At 36.2% G+C, this 17,779-nt stretch overlaps 1 protein-coding gene and 1 long non-coding RNA gene across 21 annotated transcripts in view; one reads left to right on the top strand and one right to left on the bottom strand.

Annotated features, from left to right (window-relative positions):
* NOL4 (nucleolar protein 4) overlaps positions 1-17,779 on the bottom strand; it is a 524,626-nt gene that overhangs the window by 186,887 nt on the left and 319,960 nt on the right. Inside the window, exon 1 of one of the 16 annotated variants that reach the window (XM_077900423.1) lies at positions 2,716-2,972. The exons of 14 other annotated variants lie outside the window; for them this stretch is intronic. In XM_077900423.1, the coding sequence (XP_077756549.1) occupies positions 2,716-2,734 (19 nt within the window). In that variant the 5' untranslated portion in view covers positions 2,735-2,972. Of the gene's footprint in view, positions 1-2,715; positions 2,973-17,779 lie in introns of those variants that run through there. One more of the 16 variants, XM_077900424.1, reaches the window with a different exon arrangement.
* The window catches only part of LOC144315619 (uncharacterized), a 59,573-nt gene continuing 44,775 nt past the window's right edge, over positions 2,982-17,779 (top strand). For 2 of the 5 annotated variants that reach the window (XR_013381348.1, XR_013381349.1), the window contains exon 1: positions 2,982-3,059. This is a non-coding gene — a long non-coding RNA (uncharacterized LOC144315619). Of the gene's footprint in view, positions 3,138-17,779 lie in introns of all 5 variants that reach the window. The other 3 variants (XR_013381347.1, XR_013381350.1, XR_013381346.1) reach the window with 2 other exon arrangements.

A 17,779-nucleotide genomic window follows, 5' to 3' on the forward strand; every position in this document is an offset into this window, starting at 1 on the left:
CCATATAGAGTGAAAAAAATGTAGCCTAAAATGTCAATATTAATTTCTTCTTAACTGGAGTGACACTAGATTTTTAAATTATATATGTTGTAAATTATTATTTACAACATATATAATTTTCTAATAACAAAAATAAAATAACTGTAGTAATAAAAAATAAAAAAGCAAAACAGGGAAGAAAGGGAAGAAACAAAATTTGTCAAAACTTTCTGGCTTTCTAAGCTTGTTTAGAAAATACACATCAATAACAATTAGAGTAAGAAACAAAATGTACATGAAACAATAAAATTCTATTTCTCTTAACTTCATCTTTAAGGTAAGAATTTGCTATTAATTTTAAAAGATTATGACGGACCTTTGTTTCCTTTAGTTAAGGGCTATTGATGAAGACAATAGAAAATATGGATGTGCATGAATAATATTTTGATTTCTGAACACTTTCAAGTTTGCTTTATCTTCATAGGATGCAATATTTAATGCCTTCTAATCAATTAAATTGATGAAAATAATGTTTAAATTCTGAAGGAGTGGTATAATTCACCTGTTCATTCATTTATCCAATATTTATTGACTACCTATGCTTGGCCAAGAGGGGGCTAAATAATTTGGCCAACAAAGACTCTGCCTTCAGTGAGTTCACAAATAATTAAAAGAGATGGAAAAAAAGTGCAACTAAAACGCAGAGAAAAAAGGTTTGGATCCAAAACAAAGGGTAAAGACATAACAGAAGTTCTAAAGAAGGTGGGATATGAACTGAATTCCAAAAGATGAGTAAGCCTTAGCAAGGTGAACAAGTTGGGGGAGAGGATTCCCCACCTAGAGATTAGCAGGTGCAACATCTTGGAGGAAGGAAAGTGTGGGGCAGGTGAGAAATAAGGTTGGGGTGCTGAATGTGAACAAGAGAGTCAGAAAGGGAAGCATAGACAGGGAGGCAGAGAATGTGTTTTGTATAATAAAGAGCTTTTATTGGACCTTGGGAGAAAATAGGAACAATTTTATTGTCAGAAGTGATATGAAAGAAAATGTCTTTTGAAAAGATTACTCTGATTCTGATGAGAAGTATGGGATGAAGGTGACAAAAGGGGAAATTGTTAAGAGCTCCAGAAGCCCTCTGGATCAGCATTGTTGAAAGCCCAAGTCAAAGCAGCAGTAATGTAGAACAAGAGGGTACTAGAATCATCCTAAGAAAAGAACAGGTAAGACAGGACAGACAAAGGTCCAGGAGGAAGGCCAGATCTCCAGCTCCAATGGATAACAAAAACAAAGGGCATGGAGCTTGAATTTCAGTAAAATAGTATTTTAAGAACTTAATATCTTAAAATTATTTTTTGAAAAGTTAAAAAGTATTCAAATGTCAAGATGCTCCTAATAAATTATTCCTTTTACATTCCCATTCATCAAAAGACTTCATGCAGAAAGAAAACATACATAAGAGAATTAAAGAAACCCTGTCATAAATAATATGACTTAGCATGTTCCATAGCTATTGAGAAATCAAAAAACAATCTTTTAATCATGAAATATGTAAGGCTTTTGAAATAAAGAGGGCAATAATTTATATAAGTAATTCAGAAAATTCTGCATATCCTTTATATGAAGTCGAATCCAATGCTAGAGCATGCAAGCTCATTTCAGATTATTTCTTTCTTTCCACAAAAGTCCAAAGAAGAGCATAGTGGACACATTCCAGCTCAATTATTCCAATTATTAAATTCACAAAAAGTGTGATTTAACATTTGTGTACTAGAATCCTTTAAAAAATGTTAAACATTTTATGTAAGGAAATTTCATTCTTATATTAAAAGAATGAATAACCCTAAAAGTATATCACACATTTTAAAACCAAATCTAGGGGCATCTGGGTGGCTCAATTGGTTAAGTGTCTACCTGTGGCTCAGGTTATGATCTCAGGGTCCTGGAATGGAGCCCATGTCTGGGTTGGGCTTCCTGCTCAGCGGGGAGCCTATTTCTCCATCTTCCTCTCCCTCTATTCCTCCCCCTACTTGTGTTCTATTTCTCTCCCAAATAAATAAATAATCTTTAAAAAATAAAATAAAACCAAATCTCTACTAGCATAAAACAAATCCAATATTTATTATAGTTAATAATCAAATCTGGTACATCTCTGTCTTTAGTCTGAAATCATCATACATATTTACTAAAGAGTGTACTATTTATTCACATTTTAAAGAAGATAAACATTATCATCTATGAAGAGAATCTTTAATAAAAGTCATATGTTTATAATTTTGGTATAAATTATAAACAATAAAGGAGAAAATATTTTTAGACAGAGTAGTTCACTCCAGATGTTACCAAGGTAACTGAATTCCACAGCTTTCCATATCTCATTCGTGAGTAAATCAGTATGTTTTATGAAGAGCAAATGCTTTATTTGTATAAAATATATATTCACACATTTTATCATTTAAATGGTAAAAGAATCAATCATGTTACATGCCACAATTTTATAAATCAAAATCTAAAACAAAGTTTCTGATGTCAGTATTAGAAAAATTCAATATAAAGAGTGATCAGACATTAAACTGAAGCTAAATTAACCATTTTTATTGTCTGATTTCTTGTGACCATGTTAGCAATTTTTATTTTCTCTTAAAGATACTTTTTCAGAATTTGAACCCACAAATCTGAGACTCCTATTCAGAGCCAACTCATATCAGTTTATTGCTTTAAAGGGGAAATCTGTTTCCTTACCCAAGATCATTTGCTCCATCCTAAGTGGCTGCTGGCGTGTGGGTACCCAGCTGCTACACAAAGAGTACAGTGTTGAGATCTGTAGGTATAGCCGTTAGGTTCACTGGCCCAATTCAATGCTGGTGCTTCTCTCAAGTTTCAGCCTGGGGACCATAGCATTGGAACTATAAATTATGTGTTTGAATCCAAGGGGGGGTGTGGCAGGAAACGGCACCTGGAGCTTTAGAAATTAAGAGTGCCCAGGGTACCTAGCAACAGAAGAGAATGCAGAATGTAACGATGGGTAGTGTGGAATCCAGTGACATCAGGAGGGCCGTTGGATGTTTGGGTTGCATTACTCTGAGGTTAGTTTTTGCTGGGATGGATCCAGCGCTATGGAGAGGGCCATCCAAGTGAGTTGAGCTGTGGCTCTTGCTTGTGAGGTACAGTGTCACTAACCATAGTAGCCAGCTTTTCTTTTTCTTCTTTCTCCTTCCCTACTCCCCATGCCCTCCATCAATTAGTACAGACCCTAGAAGTACTAATTGTTTAAATTATGTCTAATGTCATCAGAAGAGTCAATGGTTAGCTCTCTCTATATAAAGAGAATGAAATATTACAGCAAGTATGATGTGTGTGGAATTAAATATATAAACATACATATATGTGTATGCATCACTGTCTCCCTTTCTCTATCTATATATATAAAAATAATGTGATGTAGATATATTTGAAATCTCCCAAAGCGTCTGACCTACATTCTTATTCAGTTACTTTCAGTAGTTCTTCATAATGGCCTTGCCTTGGGCAAAATGAATAGGGAAATATATATGTATATATTCTTCATTTTAAGATTGGAACTTGGAAATTTAGTTTGGAAATCCAGGTCGGATGCTTATAGGGTCCAAAAAGCTTTTTTTGTTGTTTTCTCTCAAATGTACCATAGTCTTCTAGTCCTTTGGTGCTTCCTTAGAAAATTGCCCTTTAATATCTCACCAAAAAGCTAACTTTTAATTCCAAAATATAGATGTAAATAACCCTGTGTCAAAAGATTGGTACCTTAGTAATGAAAAATATATTTTTTAAATCCTTCAAAATCTACTTGCAAAAAGGAATTTAGGTGCCAGTCCCCTTCATCACTTGGTCACTCCTGATCTCTGCTCTAAGTCTTCTCCCAGCCCAGGGTCCCCTATAAAAAAAAAAAAAAATGGAAGCATATCTATTGCTAGACTATACCCTACATCTTTTTCCCCTCCTTTCAAGTTTTTATTTAAATTCCAGTTAGTTAACATACAGTGTAATATTAGTTTCAAGTGTAGGATTTAGTGATTCACCAGTTACATACAACACCCAGGGCTCATCACAAGTGCCCTTCCCAATACACACCTATTTAACCCATATCCATTTAATCCACCTCCTCTCCAGCAACCCTCAGTTTTTTCTCTTTAGTAAGTCTGTTTTACGATTCCCCTCTGTTTTTTACTCCTATGTTCAACTGTTTTATTTCTTAAGTTCCATGTATGAGTAAGATCATATGTCCATACCCTACATCTTACACCATAGCTACCTCTACCCTGCAACATGAAGCAGGCAATCCAGTCTGCCTTTGTGAGAACACTGGCAGCAACCTCTTTGGCATCAGCCATAGCAACTTCCTATTAGACATGTTTCTGGAGGCAAGCAAAAATGAACTACTGGAACTTCATCAAGATAATAAGAATCTGCACATCAAAGGAAACAATCAATAAAACTAAAAGGCAGCCTACAGAATGGGAGAAGATATTTGCAAATGACATATCTGATAAATGGTTAGTATTTAGGATCTAAAAAGAACTTATCAAACTCAACATCCAAGAACAAATAATCCAGTTAAGAAATGGGCAGAAGACATGAAGAGATACTTCTCCAAATAAGACAGACAAATGGCTAACAGACACATGAAAAGATGCTCAACATCACTCATCATCCAAAGACAAACCAAAACTATGATGAGATACCACCTCACACCTGTTGGAATGGCTAGAAATAACAACATAGGAAACAACAGATGTTGGCAAGGATACAGAAAAAGGGTAACAAACCCTCTTACACTGTTGGTGGGAATGCAAAGTGGTGCAGCCACTATGGCTATCCTTTATCCAAAGGATAAAAAAATACTGATTCAAAGGGGTATATACACCTCGATGTTTATAGCAGCATTATCAACAATAGCCCAATTATGGAAAGAGCCCAAATGTCTATCAACTACTGAATGTATAAAGAAGTGGTGTGTATGTATGTGTATATATATACATACATACATATGTGTGTGTGTGTGTGTGTATGGTGGAATATTACTTAGCCATAAAAATAATTAAATCTTACCATTTCCAACAACATGGATGGAGCCAGAGTGTATTATGCTAAGTGAAATAAATTAGTCAGAGAAGGATACTATATGCTCATATGTGGAATTTAAGAAATAAAACAAATGACAAGGGAAGGAAGAAAAAAAAGGGAGAGGGAGGCAAACCATAACTAACTACAGTGAACAAACAGAGTTGCTGGAGGGAAGTGGGCAGCAGATGGGCAAAAAGGGACGATGGGTATTAGGAAGTGCACTTGTGATGTTATATGTAAGTGATGAATTTACATATAAATTGCAAATTATATGGGTGTCATATGTAAGTGATAAATTCTACTCATTCTACTCCTGAAACCAATATTACACTATATGTCAACTAACTAGATTTTAAATAAATACTTGAAACAAAAAGAGATAGATTATACATAGATGATAGATGGATGGATGGATAGATAGATAGATAGATAGATAGATAGATAGATAGATAGACATATAGATCAACTGATCCTTTGCTGGGCAGCCCCATTCCTCCACCAGCCCAAGACCTTGACACATTCCTGTCTTTATCACTGTTTGTCCATTTGTAGTTGCCACCTAGAAATTTATTTTTCATTTTTCTTGTTTCCTTTCTTCAAATCCTTCTGATGACTTTTCTATTCTTTGATTTCTATTTTACTCACCTTCTATAATACTGTTATTAAGTAAACAGCACTGTCTGAGTTTTATCTTCTGTTTTCTTACAAACATTTTAGTTGCTGATTACAAAACTCTTGCACTTCTAAGTCCTTAACACTACAAAAATCTTTGAAAAGATAATCAACAAAGCAATCTTCTGTTTTTGTTTGTATTTGCAAAGTATTATCTAGACTATATACTATTTAAGTAATGCTATCTCAAACATGTATAAAAGAATGATGCAATATTTTGAAGTCAATCATTCACAACAACTCCTATAAGGAGTTTAAATATCTATGTGTATATACCTAGTTATATATAAAAAGTTAAAGAGCATTGATTTTAAAATGATAAAACCAATATAGAAGATAAAAAAGTAAAGAGCAATTCAGGTTTTCCCTTCCAAAGTGAAGGATAAGTTCTTAAAACTTGACCTCTTTATAAGAAGGAGGCACATCACCAAGTAGGTTCCATCTGGTTTTGATTGCAATGGAAGTGGCTTTTCCACTTGACCTTTGTGAAGACAAAAATAGATCAGATGGTACTCTAGGTATCTGTAGCACTTCAGGATTGGACATGGAGTCTGGGGTAACCTCCAACCAGAGAAATTCTATCAGTAAAAAACATGATTTAGCACAAGGCCCCGTATTCTTCCTAGGGTAGCTTTGCTTTTCGATAACAGCTCCTGACTCTTTATCCAGCTGGCCATCATGAGCTGAGCACCACCTGGTTCACTGAATGTTAAATTTATGTGCACTTAGGAGCCCTCCTTCATTGAGTGGAAGTACAGTATATAGAAAGGAGTCTGCTCATGCCTCAGAGGTATACGAGCACAACCTGCCATACAAGAGTTCCTTCTTTTTTTTTTTTAATTTTTATTTATTTATGATAGTCACACAGAGAGAGAGAGAGAGGCAGAGACACAGGCAGAGGGAGAAGCAGGCTCCATGCACCGGGAGCCCGACGTGGGATTCGATCCCGGGTCTCCAGGATCGCGCCCTGGGCCAAAGGCAGGCGCCAAACCGCTGCGCCACCCAGGGATCCCGAGTTCCTTCTTTAATCTCTGTTTACTCTCTTAGATGAAATTATTCATGAAAAATTGAGAAAGAAAAATGTCAGCTGGGTTTCCATGATTCTGTGAAAGGCTGCAATGGTACAGGTGCTTTCATGGATAGGCCAAATGGCCAATGAAATCCATGTAGTGAACCTTGAGCAGTAGGTCTGGCTGTATTTTCTCTTTAGAACAAAGATAGAGGTTATTTTTTATGGTATTTCTTTAGCAGCAGCCAAATGATGTAGAGACTTGAAAAGGGAAAGTTTGGAGGGCTTCTTAATAGAAGTTGAAAGAAGGATGATATTGATAGATCTTTCATAATTAGGCTAGGGGAGAACAATTGTATTAGATGCCTCTGACTTGAGAAGACAGTTACTTGACCTCAGCAAAATGGACACTTATTTTTTCCTTGGTCTTGCATTTTACTCACCCCTTCTTCCTCCAACACCACTGCATATGAACCCTCAGAATGTTTTATATACTACTCTTTACCTCACACACATTAATTTTAATCAAGGAAATCACATCATACTAAAATAAAATAAATAATTGGATGATTTCTCATAGAGCTATTATTCTTATTCTCTACTCCATTATTGGAAAACTATGGACATTCTAAAATAATGGAATAAACTATTAAAAACTCGGCTACGATGCCACTGAAAGATACAATCCAAGCCTGAGGGGCTGCTTTTCAGGATGTAATATATGCTCTAAACCAGCTGCCTCTCTCTTAGCACAATATCAGTCTGAAAAACAAGGCTTTTCTGAGATGGTAGTGACATTTCTCACAATTCTCTGCAGGAATAGGTTCTACTGGTCTGTAAGTAGGACACTTCCATTAAAATGGATAGACAACTAACTACCCATTTCACACCATGTAGGCCACAATGGGAATAGATAAGAGCTGTGTGTTGGCCATGATCACTGATCCTGAATACCAAGGGAATGAAAGATGTCCAAAAAACAAAATGGATTGGGATATAGGCCCAGAGAAGCACCTGAAGCATTTCTCATTTTACTCCGCCAACAGGAAAATATTGTCAACCCAATCCTTATAGGCAGAGATAAAATCTCATACCTTGACATGATATGCCATCTGAAAACTACTGAGTAGTTTAACCACTAGCTAAAGAAAAGACAATGTGGAGTGAGTAGTGGAGCTGGTTAGTCATACTATCCTTTGGAATGAGATGCAGAAAGGAGTGCAATATTTATCTCAATTTCTTTGTTTGCTGTTAAGTGTCTGATGATTAAAATACATTTCTCATTTTTTTAAGTTTTATTTCCACTGTGTGTATATGGTGTGGTGGTAGTAGATAAATATGCTAATTAGTCCATTAATCACATAGCTTCAATTGTTACAGAACTAAATAAGAATGAACATAACTTGATGGTCTGGCCTCAGAAATTGGGGCTCCTTGGGATGCCTGGGAAGCTTAGTGGTTGAGCGTCTGCCTTCGGCTCAGGTCGTGATCCTGGGTCCTGGGATGGAGCCCTTCATCAGGCTCCCCAGAGGGAGCCTGCTTCTCCCTCTATGTCTCTGCCTCTCTCTGTGTGTCCTTCATGAATAAATAAATAAAACCTTAAAAAAAAAAAAAAAGAAAGAAACTGGGCTCCTCCATACCATCTCTGAATGCCATAGCTGGACATGACAGATTTCATTCCATTTGGGGAAGAATGAGGTTGGTTGAGGTTTATGTGAAATAGGTAGTAAGTATTCAGTAGGATTATCTTCGGTTATATGAAAAAGTTACGTGATATGTGATATGGAATGGTGTGGTGTGTGTGTCTGTATGTTTTAGCAGCCAAATGTACTAAGCACCCATTGGGTTGGAAACCTAGTGCATATGATCCATTTCTAATATGCATGTATGCTCCAGAAACCATAATCCCTTGCTCCTTTAGAAAAATTTGGAGCTTTGAGACAGAAAAAGGGAGTCATTGGAACTAGGTTGTTATATTTTAACCTCTAGAAAAAATGTACAAAAATTACCATCACTGGATTTACCAGGACTTTTCTAAAATTGGGGCTGTCTTTGGTTCCTACATTCCCAGATTGCTGGGTGACTAACTCTTCTATGAATTTTGTCAGAAACTCCAGTACCTCTCCATTGGATTCCCATTATGTGTATTGTTTTCACTTATTTTAGCCAAAGATAATATTTTTACTTGAAAAAGGCAATCTTAAATACTGTATAATATTTGTTTCACTTTTGAAAAAACTGAGGAACAGAAATGTTAAGTGACTTGATTATGTCTTACTAAAAATATAACATACATGTTGCAGGGACTTGAAATCATAATAAAATACAGTCAAAGAACTAGAGGATTCTAAACCTGAAAAGAACATTGTCATAGATTATGAGGAGAAATACAGTTAAATCAAATTTAAAGATGTGAATGTGTTTTATTACCTGTCAGATCGAAGATTAGAAGTCACACATAATCAGTATTTTTATACAAAATACGAGAAATCTTTTTGACAAAATTCTCAAAATATTAAAGAAGACTTTCTACTTCTAGAGGTATTTGATTATGAAATGTAAGCTATTTAAGGGAAAGTTCCAGTTCTTACTCCTTTACCAATTTATGATTGCTACATAGTAAATACTCAATAACTATTCATTGAACTGGATAATCATAGGAGGTGATAATCACATGTCTATTTAATGTCTGCTTAAAATAAAAAGACTGAGTCTTTTTACATCCTTTTATATTGTTTTGAACCACTTATTGAAATCATTACTACAGTGGATGCTGTGGTAGGAAGAATCTAGAAACTGCTCTTCCTCTCAAGATTCTATACCCTAACTCCCCAAACCCGTAAACATGGTGAGATACCACTCCTGAGATTATGCAATGTCATGTGGCACAGTGGATCTTAAATAGGGAGATTAGCTGGGTGGGCCTAATCTAATCATATGGTCATTTAATAGCACAGAGCTCTCTCTAGTTAGTGGCAGAAGTCAGGGACACTCGAAGCATAAAAGTTTTCAGTGTGCCATTGATGGCTTGATGATGGAGGAGGTCACACAAGGAGGAATGTAGGCAGTTGTAAAGAGCTGATGATAGAGGCTTCTGGCAACAGCCAGTAAGGAAACAGGGACCTCAGTTCTATAGTCACAAGAGGCTGCCTAGATTTCTGACCTACTGAACTGTGAAATAGGAGTGTTGCTTTAAGCTGTTAAGTGTGTGGTAATTTGTTACACAGCAATATGAAATGAATATAGCAACAAACATAAAGGATTTTCTTTCGTGTATTGGGATAGGTAAACTACTCTAATTAGTTGAGCATATTTCATATGATAGGTGTATATCAAATAGTTCTCCAACTTTAATTGCTTCAGAATTTTCTAGGAAACTGTCAAAAATGCAGATCCACTTGAACACTAAAAACCTCTATCCTAACAAAACCTAGAAATCTGGGTTTAATTCATCTTAAATAGCAGGTAATCCAGAAGTATTTCTCATACAAGAGTTTTGGGGCCACATGTGAGAAATCAATGTAGACAATATCCAACATGAATATGCAATTTTTTTAACGTATGAGGATAAGAGTTTTTTGTTTTGTTTTGTTTTTATTTTTTATTTATTTATGATAGTCACACAGAGAGAGAGAGAGAGGCAGAGGGAGAAGCAGGCTCCACTGAATATGCAATTTTAAGAGGCCACTGTTGATATCAAGAAAACTGAACACCACAACCAACAGCCATCGGGGGTTAGTAAGACTGAATCTGAGGATATTTTATCCTCATTTAATAAATCTTCAGGAAATTTTCAGAAAATGATGCCAGCAAGCCAAATATTCTCTTGGTCAAAACTAATAAACAAGGGCACTTATTGCCAGTATGGTCCCACTTTTAACGGATTCATGAAAGAATAGGATTTTTTTTCCCATAGAGCGAATGTAAATGTAACTAAAGAACTAAAGGCATTATTTCAGGCAAGATGACTACCTTGATTAGCAAACTCCTGGGAAAGAAGATCTTTACTGAGGTCAAGTGTACGTTTGTAAAATCAAGAGTCTTCACTTAGCCCGTAAAGCAGAACTACATAACACCTATGTGCTCGCATATGCTGAAATCACTGTTGGTTTTGCTCATATTGGAGGTAAAGAGTACCACTCTAGGAAAAATCGTCAAAACCTTCAAAGTTTGTCATCTGGGTCCACCATGTTCTCTGTCCCATCTTAATGGCCAATCTTCCGGCTATTTGTGTGCACACTGGCTCGATATAAATGATTTTACTAAGGAAGAGATTGACATATTGATTGATTAATTGACCTTTGACTGAAATCTCCCCACAGAAATAATATTACTTCAGTTAGGCATTTGTAATTTAAATATCTTATCTCTAATTGTTGAATGAAAGGCTTTTACTCTTGGTATTTTCTGCCATTCACGAGCAGGTGAAGAAGCGTATTGTGCTTCGGGAGTGTGTATAAGAGGGAGAAATCCTGTAGTCCTACTAGATCTATTTAGTACCCATGTTTTTAGAGGAACTTAGAGTCTAATGATTAGAGTGCATGCTCCACAGTATTTTCTCCTAAGCCCTCCTTCCCACCAAAGTTCCTCTCCCTACTGCAGTAAGCCAGGACTACTCAACAAGGAAGCTGAGCTCATCCCTATCATTCTGAGATGCAAGAAATCTGAGCCACTAAGAACTTCTTAGACCTAAAAAACAAAAAACAAATCCTAAAGTAGGATTATAAAAGGCTTCCACACACATTCCATCTTACACTTTGGTCATTTGCTGATTTGATCTGTTCTTCTCCTATTCTTTGCAAACCACTTCCCAGATTTCTCTGCCTATTGTCTTATGTCTTAGTTCAAATGATGAGAGATGCTAGCAAAGACTGAGCATGAGAGAGAGAGAAAAGGGTGAGTATCCCTACCCCCACTTTACACACACATCCTCTCTGGCTCCACTTCAGGATGCATCTTCCCCATATTCCAGCCCCTGCCAGGAAGCATCTTCTGTGAATCTCACACAACAAGGTAGGTAGCTCTGGCTCTTGGGTTCTAGTAACACCAATTCCTCCCCAACTTCTCCCTCCAGCTGTAGCAGTGGCTTCCTTCTATTATTAGTTCCTGTATCGCTTTACTATCTTCTGTTTAGCTTTTCTGCTTTTATAATACTATCGCAAATAGTTCCTGGTATTGAGTTTTCTAATGAATAACATGGAATGGCCTCCATTTTCTAGATTGGATTAAAACTGATACAATTTACCTTACTCTTGGCTTTAAGACTTCTGTTTTCTAGCATCGTTGATGTTATTATAGCCAATGTTTTATAATGTAAAAACATGGTTAATGTCAGTTCATTAGTTTATATCTAAGAGATTTCCACCAAACTTTCTTTACTACTTCTACCTCTGATGTTGAAATCCATCATCATCAGTAACAGTGGTATTAATGAACTTATCTTAAAGGATTCTAAGCCAGAAAGAGTTTTGGTACCAACTTATAAAACATTATTATTTAGACACTTGCCAAAGTACTAATATCTTTCTAAAAAAGACTAAATTATTCTAGATTCATCTGAATAATATCAATTGATTTGAATCATTACACATTTTAATTATATAAATCATTTTGATAGTCACTACCTTTACAAAACTCAAAAACAGATCTAGGATTAGGATAACACTATCAGTTTTCATAATTTAAAGAGCTTGAGAAAGATAAAGAACTTGCTCAAGTCACACTGATTGTGGCAAATTTAGGATTAAAAAACTGGCCCCTTAAAAAAAAAAACAAAAAAACAAAAAAACTGGCCCCTTAATTCTAGACCAATTTTTTCTCTAAATTGTACGGCTATAACTCAGCAGGAAACACCTATCTGGTAGGTATTATGAAGAGAAAAACCTGAAAAAGACAGATAATATGCTATGTGGGGGAAAAAACAGTTAACTTTAGATTTTAGGAAGCTCTTAGAGACACTAAATTGAAAGGTGTCATCTGAGGTTACCCATTTTGCAGCACTTCATAAAATCAGTGATCAGTGAATATCCTACTACCACCTTCCACTCACTGTAACAAAGGCCTTCTGTCTACCCTTCGTGCGATTAGCATAAACTGAGTAGCTATGATTTCTTATAAATACAGGTGAACTTTCAATATCTCCATGATTATAAGTACAGGCTGACCAATTACATGATATTTATAACCATAGACAACTGTGTTTGACATTCAAGACTGAATAATATCAAATGATACCATTTTAGGAAATTTGCTAAAGCTTTAAATAAATACGAAGAGAAAAAATAACATAATTTATGAAATAAGAGATAAAAAGAAAACCAACATAACATCAGTATTTGGAAGATACAGAAAATTGAAGTCCTACTCTTGAAAGAAAACAGTAGTAGCATATTTGCTATTTTTCTACTTGAAAAGTGATTTCATCTCATCACAAGAAAAAATAATTTATACTATGTGTGGTAATGGATATTAACTATACTTATAATAGTGGCCATTTTTTGATATACACATACAACAAAACATTATGTTGTATACCTGAAATTAGCACAATGTTATATATCAATTATACCTCAATATAAATAAAGCAATAAAGGGGTTACCCACAGGCCACAGTTAAAATCTATTCAAAGCACAAAGAAGCCAGAGGCCCTATGGCCACCCCAAAAGGATAAAGTTCTAATACCACTACTTACATTCCCACACTCATCTCTCCCATCACACCAGATCACCAGAGCTTAGGTGAGAGGTAGACAAGGACCCATGGCCACACTCATGGAACAGGATGTGAAATCTGAATGACCATGGATGGCTTCACCTCTATGTATGAGCATTCAGTAAGTACACAAGGTGTATAGATACTTCTAGGTGCCAGGTTGAAAGGACTGTAAGTAAATATAAAAGAAGTGGGGAAAAGGGGAGAAACAACTACTTGCCTAAATCTAAAATAAAATGCTCTGTAAAAAATAACAAGCACTATGCTTGCAATGTAGAGAGTAAACTATAAACCAGGTAATTTTATAATTAAATGTCTTAATAATAGCAGAATCCTAAAAAAAAAAAAAAAAATCAGAATCCTAGACAACACATCATGGGTCTACATAGCATTCAGATGATTGTTACCACCCAGGGATAAATGGTGAAACATTTTCAATAATAGAAATAGTACTTGCTTTTGTTGTATTATAGGACCTTAACAAACAGTAAATATAGAAGGGTTCTTCCCACGTTTTACATTTCTCAAATTTGGTATACTTGAGTCAATTTAAATATTCAAATTAAAAAACCGATGGTTAGTTCTAGCACTGATTTGGGGGGAAAGGAGGATTATGGTTCAAGAGAACCATGAAAGTTCTCAAAATTATCATCTAGTTTGAAATCAAGCAAACTTTCAAATCATGGATGGCTGAGGAATTAGGTCAACTCTAATTGAGCAGCCTGGGCAACATCAAGGTGGCCATCTTGCACCAAATCCTCCTTTCAGAGCACAGGCTCTCTCTCAGAGACCCATCTCTATCAATATCTGAGGAACACTACTTATATTGATCTTACTTTCTAAAGTCTTGGTTTTCAAAGTTCAAAATTTTTTTATTCTACACTAACTTTTCACACAACTGTCATATTTTTCCAAATGTTCATAGACAGTGTGGACCTTGCTCTAATATTCTTTCGTATAAAGTAGTGTAGTTAGCAAGTCACAAGTAGAAATATAATATTTCTTAAAATGTCAATGGATGAAGAGGAAATATTTTGGGTCTCGCTCCTATTTTATTTTTTGTAGTAAAAGGACTGGTAAGAGGTAATGTCAGCATGGATTTAAAAAAAAAATAAAAATGACTAAGAATTGAAAGCATTCCCAGGTAATGAGGGGCGCCTGGGTGGCTCAATTGGTTGAGCGTCAGACTCTTGATTTCAGCTCAGGTCATGTTCTCAGTGTCCTGAGATGGAGCCAACAGCTGGCTCCACACTCAGCAGGGAATTTGCTTGAGATTCTTTCCCTCTCCCTGCCCCTCTTTTCTCCTCCCCCACTCACCATTCTCATTCTACACATACATACATACATACATACATACATGAAATCTTTAAGAAAAAAGGATTCCCAGGTAATGAATATTCTTTATATATCAGGAATATATATTCATTTTCATTAATGCTGTTTCTATCATAACAAATCATTGAATTCCCCTCATACCAAAATTACAAAATCTGTCTTGGTTGACCATTAAAAAACTAATTAGTCTAAGTTTCTGTACTCACTATATCAATTTAAATACTCTAAATAATACCAAGATAAGAGCTCTTACAGTGTGATTATTTCTAATTAGCCAAGAGCTGCTCAAAATAAACTCCTTACCCCCTATGTCTCATGCTGCTATATTAATGTTACACAACCATGGCCATCCATAAAATCTTTCTTTGGATAAAGCACAGTGGATTATGATTTGAAATCTGTTGTTTCTTGGCTTTAGCAAAGAAGAAACATTTACTGAGATTTGACTGGCCTGGTTTAGAGAGGTGTCCAGTGCCCATGGCACCTTTTCAAGCTCCTTCCTCAGTGGCTTTCCATGAAAAGAAATGGGACAACTAATTTACATTGAACATATCATTTTAGTATATGAGCTCCTCTCTATACTCCCTTCTAGAACAAATTAACCTACTTACTGCCTTGGTAGCCATATTACCTCCCCAGGCCCAAAATGCCAAAGTAGGCACCTGTCCAAATGATCATCAAACCATAAGAGGTCAAAGCTGTAATTACTATGGTCAAATCAGAGAGGTGAACTGGCTCAAAAATTTCTATCTCTTGGAATTTACACTAATACCTTTCTTTTCAACATCTGGGCTAATGATGAGCAGCATCAAAATCTCCTGTGAACCTGTTAAAATCATCAAATCTCAGGCCTTACCACAGACCTACTGAATCAGAATTTGCATTTCAACATGACTTCCAGATAATTGTATCTACAATTATCTATGGTGGGAAGAGGAGAACAGAAGAGGAAAGTAGTTGAGGAGAAGCACTTATTTCGCCTTGAATAACATAATCACATACAAATCACTTCAGCTGTTTTGTTATTTAGCATAATACAAATCTCAGAAACCCAAACTCCTAACTCAGTAACCATAGCTAAAGTCATGAGGGAGCACAGGACTGACAAGGTAAGAGGGGCCATTAGCAAGCCAAATTCATCAGAGAAAGCCATAATGGGGGGACAGATGGACACAGAAACAGGTATACAACAGAGGGATTATGTCTGTGGTAGGCTGGCCTCACATAGTCTTGGTGTCAGTGTAATAATTAATTGTGCCCCCTCTCATTCCAAATGTTTGGTTTGGGCAAAAAATAGTATGATAACCCTATGTATGATTCAGTGAGGCCAAGGCTAATTCATGGCCTGGCTGTTCTACACTTCCTCTTCCTGGGCTTCTTAAATCACTGTCTCCCTTATTGTGGCATCATTCTTACAAAAATTGATACCTCCTTTCTGCCCTCATTATTTGAAGTAACTGATGCAAAAAACTATATTGCTTAATTAGTGCCGTTTGCCATTAAAAATAATTTAAATTTGAGTGCTGAATACTTATTTCATTATATGTAATCCTCAAAGCAGGCCCAGCTAATCTAATACCATAGAGGCATATGCTAGGATCTTGATTGAAAGACTTTGTCAAAGTATCACAGGTGTGATTCACACTCAGAGTAGCTGACTCCTGAGCCACTATCCTTTTCTCTCACCTACATACCTCTATAGGAGATGACCTCATGTCATCCAATTCTGATGATGCTGCAAACACCAGTCATGGGGGAAAAAAACAACAACATGGTATATATTGTCCCTGGAGGCACAGAAGTACTTATTATAAGATACTATCCTCTATTTTTCTGAGAAAATGCTTAGAAGCTTTGCAGATATGGGTTGAACATTATTTTCTAGACTATACTAAACCAAGACATGGACATTTTTTATCTTATTCTATTTAAATATGTTCTTACCCAAAATGTGTCTTTTCCCTGTAACCACCAAGGTATATTAACCAATTTGCAGTAGCAAATACAGTGATAAAACAACTGAAAATGTTAATTGATGAAACCAGGACAAAATTTCATATTAATCCACATACAAATCATGTCAGCTGTTACAATTGTTATTAAGCAGTGCAAAATGTACTACAATTGAGTGATTTCATGCCTCAGAAAATAAACAATTTTCTCCTTTTTATGGCAAGAATCCTATCTTAAAGGCAAAGGAAAGCAATGGCCTAAGTAAAAATCTAGTGTCCATTTTCTGGCATTTAGAAAGGAATCATTTTGGGTAGCCCCAGTGGCTCAGCGGTTTAGCGCCACCTTCAGCCCAGGGTGTGATCCTGGAGACCCCCAGGATCGGGTCCCACATCGGGCTCCTTGCGTGGAGCCTGCTTCTCCCTCTGCCTGTGTCTCTGCCTCTCTCTCATGAGTAAATAAAATCATAAGAAAGAAAGGAATAATTCCAATTGTATTTATATTCTTTTTTCTTAAGGTTTATTTATTTAAGCGAGAGAGAGGAAGAGCACACACATACACACACACATTGGGGTTAGAGCAGAGGGATAGAATCTTCAAGCAGACTCCCTGACAAGTCAGGAGCCTGATTCCAGGCTGAATCTCAGGACCCACAAGATCATGACCTGAGCCAAAACCAAGAGTCAAGATAACCAAGTAAGCCACCTAGGTGTCACTTTATATTCTTAATAATAAAAGCTTTGAATTTCAACCTCCACATACTTAATCTTAATATTATCTCTCTCTTTTTTAAAGATTTTATTTATTTATTCATGAGAGACACAAAGAGAGAGGCAGAGACATAGGCAGAGGGAGAAGCAGGCTCCCTGAGGGGAGCCCAATGTGGGACTCAATCCCAGGACCTTGGGATCACTCCCTGAGCCAAAGGCAGACGCACAACCACTGAGCCACTGAGGCATCCCATTATCTCTCTTTTTTAAAGGGTACATGCAAGAATGCATCCTAAGATTGAGCATGCTCAGGTTCAA

The sequence above is a fragment of the Canis aureus genome, chromosome 6 (genome assembly GCF_053574225.1).
Source record: "Canis aureus isolate CA01 chromosome 6, VMU_Caureus_v.1.0, whole genome shotgun sequence".
Classification (NCBI taxonomy): Eukaryota; Metazoa; Chordata; class Mammalia; order Carnivora; family Canidae; genus Canis; species Canis aureus.